Source organism: Dendropsophus ebraccatus, chromosome 7 (assembly GCF_027789765.1).
Source record: "Dendropsophus ebraccatus isolate aDenEbr1 chromosome 7, aDenEbr1.pat, whole genome shotgun sequence".
Classification (NCBI taxonomy): domain Eukaryota; kingdom Metazoa; phylum Chordata; class Amphibia; order Anura; family Hylidae; genus Dendropsophus; species Dendropsophus ebraccatus.
The window spans coordinates 134,045,968-134,056,202 of NC_091460.1; the positions used below are offsets into that span (position 1 = coordinate 134,045,968).

Sequence of the window (10,235 nt, forward strand, 5' to 3'; positions counted from 1 at the left end):
TTGGTTGCTAGGGGCAACCGAGACAGTATGGCGGCTTCCGGCCACCAGGGGGAGCTCACCACAGCACACTCGTACAGTACAGCAGGGACGGCGTACAGTATGGCAGCAGGCGACAGGATAATGGCAGACTATGTGAAGCTCTACATCTGGCGGTAGGGGACAACGGGGATGGCGGCAGGCAATAGGCCTCTTGTGTGCCTGCAAATTTACAAGTGATGGCCGCAGAAGGGAACATAATGATTGGCGGTTGGTGACAGTCTTCATGTCCTGCATGCAGCTGCTGTACAACAGACAGCAAAGGTAGAGGACAATGGCGGCAAGCTAAAAAGAATCCCAGCTGCATGCCCTGGTGTTCTGTTTGGCGGCCATGCCTTCAAACAAAAACTTTGCTAGGTCTTACTTTCGGGGGAGGCCTTATATTTAGCAATTCAGCAAAACTTCTACTAGGTCTTATGTTTGGGGAAACAGGGTTTCTGTCAGGTCCTGATCTCCCACAACTTCTCCTCCCCGACTACCTACTAACATATTTGCTGTGCATTTGATACGGTCAATAACCGATGTAACTAAATGACTGAACGCCGCAACAGGTCTGCAGAAAAAACACCTTGTCACTGTTCTCTCCGATGAAAACCGTATATTCAGTAAGTCACTGCTCATGGAGATCGGCAGAGTGTGTGAAAGCAGCGATTCCCATTCTGTAAATGTACAGCACAGGAAGGTTTAAAGGCACGGACACACGACTGAATCTCATAGGTGGCTTAGCCTGCCCTCTAGTGTCACAGTTATGGATGATGTCTAACTCCCTTCTTGCAATTATTTAAAAGGAACGCGTCATCAGAAAGTTACTTATTGTTTAAAGGGGTTATCCAGCGCTACAAAAACATGGCCACTTTCTTCCAGAGACAGCACGACTCTTGCCTCCAACTTGGGTGCAGGTTTTGCTGCTAAATTTCATTGAAGTGAATGGGGCTTAATTGCAAACTGCACCTGAACTAGAGCCAGGAGTCGTGTTGTCTCTGAAAGAAAGCGGCCATGTTTTTGTAGCACTGGATAACTTCTTTAAATCAAGTTTTTATGTTAAATGTTTAAAAAATTTTGGTGACTTTTTTTTTTTTTTAAACATTTTGCTTTTCTATTATACACTATCATTTTGGCCACTCAGGCTAAACCAGGGATGGGGAACCCTCAGCCCTCCAGCAGCTGCAAAACTACAATTCCTATCATGCCTGGACGGCCAAATCTAAACCAGGCATGATGGGAATTCTAGTTACATAACATGCTTAGGCTATGTTCACACAACATATTATTTTTGAAAAGAATGCCCGCTGTTCTCCTTTAAAACGCACTGAAGTCAAGGCAACAACGGATGTTGTTGTTTTCACACAATACACTGAACAACGGACGTTATTTGGCACTCAAAACAAAAGCCGTTGTTCAATACATTGTGTGAAAAGAACAGCTTTTGTTTTAATGGAAAACAGTGGCCATACTTTTAAAAAATAATCCATTGTATGAACATAGAATTACAGCTGTGTCCCATACAAAGAATAGGGTATATAGATGTTCACTGTGGGGGAGATTTATCAAACATGGTGTAAAGTGAAACTGTCTCAGTTGCCCCTAGCAACCAATCAGATTCCACCTCTCATTCCTCACAGACTATGTGGAAAATGAAAGGTGGAATCCGATTGGTTGCTAGGGGCACCATGTTTGATAAATCTCCCCCTGTGTCTATATCTATGAGGCTTGCTGTAAAGCATGTCACTAAATGCTGTTAAAAACAGCTCAGGCAAGATGGTGGCATTCATTATAGTTTACTACAAATCAAGTAAAATAAATAATCAAAGAACAGAAACAGACTAGGAAAAAAAGGAACATGTTCCAGTATCTGGATCTCATCAGTAAAAACAAATCTGTCCTGATCTGTCAACTCAAATCTCTCAAACCAGTTGTAGTTCAACCACCATTAGTTCCACCAATCTGAGAGGCAGAGATGCTTGGTACTCATGTAGAGATCCACACATATAAAATATGAGGAAACACAGAAAGGCTATGTTCACACACTGTTCAAATTTAGTGGATGGCAGCAATATAGCGGCACATAATTGCCCTCAAATGGCAGCCATCCGCTAAATTTCAACAGTGTGTGAACATAGCATTTCTGTGTTTTCAATCCACTTCTGGTTTTGCTTGAAAAATACTGACCAAAATACTGTGTGGTAACATAGCCTAAGGGTGTGTTCACACGTAACTGATCCGCAGCGGATTTCTCGCTGCAAGATTCCTGCCCTGTACACATTTGGGCCAACAAACTCACAGTGGGATGTGACACAACGCGTTTCTAAACCGCTCCGGGTTCTTTTTCAAGTGTCATGATGCATATGACACTTGAAAAAGAAAACGGAGCAGTTTAGAAACGCGTTGTGTCGCATTTTAATGGCACTGATTGGCCGAGCGGAACGTGCCGGGAGTCCCGAAGCAAGCCGGAGCGGGGACCAGGTGATATATAGGCTCCGGTGGCTGGGGGTTAACGGAGCGGGCTGCTGACATACTCACAGTAGGATGTGGATCTTGCTGCGAATTCTCACACTACCTTTTTGCAATCCGTTTTTTCCCAAGAAAAAAAACGGATTGAAAAAAAAAAGGATACATTTGCGTGCATCCATTTCCACACAAACTTCCATTATCAAAAAAGAGCAAATCAAAACGCATCATTTTTTTAAAAGTACACAAAAAAAAAAATTTGGATGTTTTTTGATCTTCTTATAATGGAAGTCAATGGAAAAACGGATCAAAACAGATGTACACAAACATATCAGTTTTTCAATACGTTTTTTGGACAAACAGATGGAAAAAAAAAACGGATAACAAAAAGGTAGCTTGGCTGCACTTGTTATCTGACAGACGTCATTGGTCAGTGGCCATCAAAATTTAAAAGGGATAAAGAAAGTTGCTCATGAAGACTTTTAAATTGAAATGGAAAAAGGCTATTCAATCCCAAACGCACTCAGGTTATATACAGGCATGGTACTATAGCCCTCAGTGCTTCGATCCTCCCGTCTGCTCAACCTTCAACGTGAATTTTCATCCGGCCCTCCGCAGTGATAAGCGCCCCCGTAGTAACGTCACTGCAGATCGCCACCTTAATATTTATGTAGCAGCAGCAGAAAGGAACAAGGGCTGTAGTGCCAAACCGCCTCATTAACATAATAAACGATTTCTAGAAAATGGGGCTGGGGATGAAGGTATGAAAACTACCTGATACAGATTTGTTGCTAGACTGACTAGTATAGGAAAGTTGTTGCATGCATGCGTATTGCATCCACTCTCCCTGGCTGGAAGGTAACCTTGATGTTATAGTACCAATGGGGGAGATTTATCAAACATGGTGTAAAGTGAAACTGGCCCAGTTGCCCCTAGCAACCAATCAGATTCCACCTTTCATTTTCCAAAGAGTCTGTGAGGAATGAAAGGTGGAATCTGATTGGTTGCTAGGGGCAACTGAGACAGTTTCACTTTACACCAAGTTTGATAAATCTCCCTTAATGGCTGGATACTTTCTAGACAGACCTCATATAGGACAGGAAAGAATCTAACCTGCTGACAGCCCCCTATTAAGCAGGAGACGCCAAGGAGGAAGGTACGTCTCTTACCTTAATCCTCGGCAGTTTTCTGCTGCAGTCATTTGCTCCACAGTCCAGTGAGACCCTCAGGGGCGGCTGTCCGGGGGTGGATCTGCGCTATAGAGCTGGGCAGTGCTTCCAAGGGTCTCACCAGACCATGGAGCACACGGCTAACTGCATGGGAACAGTGCCGAGGATAAAGGCAAGACACATACCTTCCTCCTCGGCAACTCCTGTGCAATAGGCACATATTTAAAGGGGAACTATTAGCAGGTTAGACGAATCTAACCTGCTGATAGTTCCCCTTTAAATATACAAAGTCAGCTGTGAGAAAAGTAGCAAGATGATCTAAAATCTGATCATTTCACATAAAAAAAGTATGTTGTCCTTAAGTATAAAATAGACTGTTAGTATGACAAGGTGGCGGCTTTGTGGAGTCCCTGGTTATGATACTCAGGCTCATGAACCACAGAACACAGCTGTTACATTTCTTATTTTTATTGGCTCCAGTTTGTTACGGACATGTCAGTGGTCGTAGGCGGCTGTACAAAAGGAGTTTGATCACGAAGAGAGGATTCTTGCTCTAAGGCACTAGAGTGTCGACTGTGCTGAGACAACCGCATGATGTCATTCAGTGGAGCAGAGCGGTCATAGCAGCCATGTAGCAAGCGAGACAGACTATAAAAATATAGATTTGCAGTGCGGCAAACGGGAATTTATCTGTATTTGTAAAATCCTTCTCCAGTCTTCTTTCCCAGTTTCTTCTCAGCTACTAGTTTATTGAGCAACTCACTGGGGGCAAAAAGGGGGTTTTCAGGCTCCATCTGGTACCAACCTAGTTAGAGGGGGGAAAATAGGCAGCATGAATAGAACTTAGAGGAATATAAAGAGGTCAAAGTGGTTGAAACTTGGAGAAGTTTGTATCCCCCATAGATTACTGTACCGTGGGTAACATATATAAATGTGCAGATGAGAAAAACGCAAGTCACCAAAGTTTAATGATGACTTTTTGATGTCAGGTGGAACATGCTCATAAAAGGGATTTTTCCTCTTCAGAGCTCCCTATACCACGTGTGCAAGTACTGGAGAAGCCCTCCCCGCATGACTACCAATAATAGGATCTGTAAACAAGTTTATACAGCGGCTTAGGCCATGTAATAGGGCTCATGTAATAGACTAACCTCAGCTTCCGGACATCATCTCTTGGGCAAAAGATGGGTCAGATATGTTGGCTTTTTACCAACCAACCCTATTGTTTAAAGGGAATCTGCCACTAGGTTTATGCTGCCTTAAATGAGGGCAGCATAAACTAGTGACAGAAATACTGAAATCATTTTGTTCATCTGTTCTCCTAATATGCAGGAGAATAGGATTCTTGCCACACCCCTCCCTCCAGCTGCTGACTGATAATTGACTGCCTATAAACCGCATGGATAGATAACTGCCAATCAGCAGCTGGTGGGCGGAGTTTTATGCACCTCATGAATATCCAGGACTTCTGGGCTCATGCACATAATGGAGAGGACTAATTATTGTCCATGTTATTCAGGAGAATATCCCTGGATCAGCTGCAAAGAACAATGTAAGTGATATATCATTGTGTTCAGCTTCTCTGTCACTAGTTTATGCTACCATAAACCTACTGACTGAGTCTCTGTAAAGAGATAAGCTGGTACCAGAGCTTTCTTGCTGCAGCTTACTCCTTCATAAGAGGACACAAACGTTCGGTTAGAAGAAATTATTAAAAAGTGTACAGCCATCTTTAACCTGTCATCACTTTAATGCTGCCAGAACGGCAAGTCATCAGGGTGCTCCCATGGTGGTTTCTTCCTATCCTGCTGACTGATAGATCTCAACCTGTTTGGATAACTTGTGGATTGAAAGTAAAAAAAGGTTCCATTTGGAGACCTCAAATAAACTCAAGCTTGCATTTTAGATGACCTGCACCTATATATTCAATATAAAGAGTGGATAAATTCCGAGTTAAAAAAAAAACCCTAAGAAAGCTGGCACGCCTAGTACCACACCAAAATGGAAATATTAAATTTAAAGTCCGGTGAACATTTTTATTAAAGTATTGTATTGCCTCCCAAAAGTTGTATAAATCACCAATATACACTTATTATAGGATTATAAAGTACTTTTTTCCCTTCACTTACTACTGCATCAAGGCTTCACTTCCTGGATAACATGGTGATGTCACTTCCTGAATAACATGGTGATGTCACTTCCTGGATAACATGGTGATGTCACTTCCTGGATAACATGGTGATGTCACAACCCGACTCCCAGAGCTGTGCGGGCTGTGGCTGCTGGAGCGGATGATGGCAGGGGGACACTGAGGGACACAGGGCACTGGAGAATCCCTCTGCCATATTTCCCATAAGTATATATTGGTGATTTGTATAACTTTTGGGGAGAAATACAATACTTTAATAAAAATGTTCGCCAGACTTCTCCTTTAAGTCTAGATACTACATAACACCAGTCAGCTGTTTAGCTTCTCTCATTCTCTTGTATTTTTATGTTATTACTGGCAGTGGTGCAAGGTACTTCACCATTTTTCCATTCCCATTAAATAGGACAATGCTGAAGTAGCTTGCACTGCCACTACTAATAGTAAGGAGATACAAGGAGGAGCAGAAGTAAACAGGAAAGGGGCTGCAGACTTTGTGTGGGCACTACAGTCCCTTAAAACAGCTGACTAGCAGGAGTGCTGGAAGTCAGCCTGCTGCCATGTAAAGACATGGTAGAATACCCCACCAAATATATTATAATATTTTGCAAATTCCAGTAAATGACTCAGCCTACCATCAATGATGTATTTACTAGTGTCAAGACCCACATAATCCAGAAGTTCAAAAGGACCCATTGGGTAACCAGCTCCCAATTTCATGGCAACATCAATGTCTTCCTTCGATGCATGACCTAAAAAAAACAAGACAACATTTGATTAAGCTTCACATAAACACATATGCACCCCTCTCTCAATATAACCTTTCCGTTGCCTGTGGGTAAGTACATGTAAATTTATTATTTTTTAGATTTTTTTTTTTAGATTGTTTAGAGCTATAATTCACAAATAGAAATATAAGAAAACAAAAAAAAAAAGTCAATAATGGTTCTCTATTCACAACACAACAACCAACCACTAATGTTAATATATAAATATAGAAATGAACCAAAATTGCACCGAGGAAGGTCTGCTGCGCACCCTTCTCAGGGTAAATGTAATATTTCAGTTGCTGCTCATTTTGCGTCCACTAGAGGGCAGCATACATTAGGTTTGTGAACGCCTGATAAGGAGCAGAGAAATTCTGAAAATATTCCTATGGATTTAGCTTTCTTTTGTTATGTTATGGATGAAAGGAGGATGTCCAGAATCTTTTGACGAAGAGGTGATGATGGTGCACAGTCAAATAAAACGCTGTTGTCCATCTAATATGCCCAAACACACAACTTCTTAGCACAGGGCTGTAACAGCACTCAACCAGTCCCAGGGAAAGAGAAAGGCAAGACTCCAGATAGGATGGGGTACGCTTTCAACAGGACAGTGCACAGTGTTATGGTCATACACTCATACCTGTTCAAGGAACGTGATATGTGTGATTTCCAAATCTTCTACCTGCACACACTTTGAATATGCAGCATAAGAATACGATTTTAAAGTGCGGCTTCGCTTCTAGCTGTCAATTAAGCAGGACAAGAGATGAGAAGGGGAGCGAGGAGGTGTTCACAGGCCTCAGCACTTCAGAAGCTTGGGAACTCCACTTTAAGGGTTTATTCAGTTCCAGACAGGGAATCCCATCAAATTCAAATACAGGACACAGAATATTTAAGGATGCTGAGCAATGAGCAGAACGTACAGCTTAATGGCTCATGGAATAGAAATTGTTCATCTCTGCAATCACTTATATGACAGATTAGGTTGCTGTGCATAAATTGTGGTGTAAGAAGCAGCAGGCAATGCCGTGACATACCTCTTTCATAAAGACGGACGGATTCCATAAGGTAGGGCACCAGAAGACGGTTAACAACAAACCCAGGGGTGTCCTGAAAAAGAAAGCATATGAAATAGGACTTTTAAAAAGGGGTAATTTGCCCCCCCCCCACCCCCCAAAAAAAAAAAACCTATCAAATCAACTGGACCCATCAAGTGCCAGAGATTTGTAATTTACTTCAAATTAAAAATCTCCAGTCTAGTACATATCAGCTGCTGTATGTCCTGCAGGAAGGGGTGTATTCTCTCCAGTCTGACACAGTGCTCTCTGCTGCCACCTCTGTCCATGTCAGGAACTGTCAAGAGCAGCAGCAAATCCCCATAGAAAACCTCTCCTGTTCTCCAGACTGGAAAGAGTACACCACTTCCTGCAGCTGGAAGACTTGAGATTTTGTTAATAGAGGTAAATTACAAATCTCTGGCACCAGTTGATTAAAAAAAAAAAAAAAAAAAAAAAAAAAAAAAGGCTAAATTTGGGTAAACAACCCCTTTAACTTTTGTTTAACTAAAAACAAACATCAGCCATATACGTACACTATACCTGATACATAATACAGGGGACCATGAGAGGATAAAAATAAAATAGAAGTGTAAAAAGTAAAGAATGAAGCGGAAGCAATAAAATAACAATGAAATCCTTATCTGGTACAGTTTACAGCTGCACTTTACCTTACATGACACAGGAGTCTTTCCCAGGGCTTTACTGAAATCCATGAGCGAATCAAACGTGGTCTGGCTGGTCATTGGGGTCTTAATAACCTGAAGGACAGGGAAAGTAAAGAAAACATACTATTTTCTCTGTGAATATTTTTATCGATATATTTTGTCATGCAACAGTGGGAAAGAGACAACTAAGCAGATCCTGCTACTTGTCACCCAAAATAATACATATTCTTCTAGTTTAGTTAGATAAAGAGCATAAGCAAAACTTCAGACTTTATTAAGAAACTCATGGACCGGGCTTTTTTTTTTTTTTTTTTATTAGCCTCTGTCTTACATGACAGACAACTGGTTACAATTCTGTGACTTAGCGTACTATTACACAAGCCAATGGAGCACCGATCTGCTAGAGCCTATTATACACAGCTTGATTAGTAAGGGCTGCACAGACATAGTTAGTGATGTCCGTGCAGCCCTTACCCTAAACTGTTCATACATTACCTCTCCAAGCTCCCAGTCTTCTCCTGTCTGTACTTGCTTACCGGCACTGCGTGCTGCAGCTTCTCTTGAGATGACAGGCCGCTCAGCCAATTAGTCCCGGACAGTGATTGGCTGAGCGGTGTGTGAGCTCAGAGAAGCTGCAGCAGGCGGTGCCGGTAATCAAGCAGAGGGCAGGACCTGAAGAAAAGTTTAGCCAATGATAGTTTCATCAGCTGATCGTTGTCTCTATTACATGGAGCAATAATTAGCCGAATCCGTGTATTAGGGCCCTTAGGGTGTGTTTACACAGAGAGATTTATCTGAAAGATTTTTAAAGCCAAAGCCAGAAACAGACTGCAAACAGAGAACAGGTCATAAAGGAAAAACTGGGATGTCCTCCCGGATTTGTCTTAAAAATTCTGTCAGATAAATCTCTGTGTAAACGCACCATTAGGGTCCTAATAGACGAAGTGATTTTTAACGATTGCAAACGAGAACTACCTGAAATCGTTCACCGAATTACACAGAACAATAGTAGTTAGTTACAACTGTTACTACGATCTAACATTTAGGGTATAAACCCACACACCGTATATGCAGCAGATACGCAACAAATACACAGCAGATTTGTTGGTACAGATTTGATGCTGTGTTCAGTTATTTAGATCTAATCTGCTGCGAGTTTGCTGCGAGTTTGCTGCGAGTTTGCTGCGTATCGCAGCAGTAAATACGCTGCATATACGGTGTGTGGGTTTATACCCTTAGGGTCCATTTAGACAGAAAGATTATCTGCCGAAGATTTGAAGCCAAAGCCAGAAAAGGATTTGAAGAAGAAGAAAAATAAAAGGATAAATCTCAGGTTTTCCGTCATCATATGATCTCTGTTTGTAGTGTTTTTCTGGCCTTGGCTTCAAGTTAGATAATATTTCTGTGTAAATGGACCCTTACTCCATCTAATCCCAGCAAATGAAGGAAAATGTAGAATTAGGCTGGGTTCAGGCTGCATTTTTTGCAATTCGCTTTTTTCATCCATTTTTTTGCAAAAAAACGATGGAAAAGCAGATAAAAAAAAAAAAAACAGATGCACACAATTGTATCGTCCACAAAACATACTTGACCTTATTTTTGTGTACGTTAAAAAAAAAACTGATGCGTTTTGATGCTTTTTTTTTTTTATAATGGAAGTCAATGGAAAAGCGGAATAAAACAGATGCACACAATTATATCCATTTTTCCCATCCGTTTTTTGCAAAAAAAAAAAGGATTGCAAGAACACAGTGTGAACCCAGCCTAACACTGGACAATTAACAAACCAATGCAGAATTACAGTGACCGATTAACAATGATTTTCAGTTCAGCTCAAAAGATGCGATAAATGACAAAAAAACGATTTTCCGATCATTGCCTGATATAACAATTTTTTCGCATGATAATTGTCCTGTGTAATAGGGTCTTAATTGTAAATTTTAAAT

The 10,235-nt window shown here is 41.4% G+C and overlaps 2 protein-coding genes across 4 annotated transcripts in view; both read right to left on the reverse strand.

The window, feature by feature from the left end:
- The window catches only part of RPL34 (ribosomal protein L34), a 463,668-nt gene that overhangs the window by 307,618 nt on the left and 145,815 nt on the right, over positions 1–10,235 (reverse strand). The gene's annotated exons all lie outside the window — the stretch shown is intronic.
- Positions 4,106–10,235, reverse strand: part of HADH (hydroxyacyl-CoA dehydrogenase) — a 12,352-nt gene continuing 6,222 nt past the window's right edge. Inside the window, exons 5-8 of the mRNA XM_069976816.1 lie at positions 8,293–8,382; positions 7,604–7,676; positions 6,435–6,551; positions 4,106–4,458 (exon numbers count right to left, since the gene is read on the reverse strand). Of these exons, the coding sequence (XP_069832917.1) occupies positions 4,340–4,458; positions 6,435–6,551; positions 7,604–7,676; positions 8,293–8,382 (399 nt within the window). The 3' untranslated portion in view covers positions 4,106–4,339. The remainder of the gene's footprint in view (positions 4,459–6,434; positions 6,552–7,603; positions 7,677–8,292; positions 8,383–10,235) is intronic.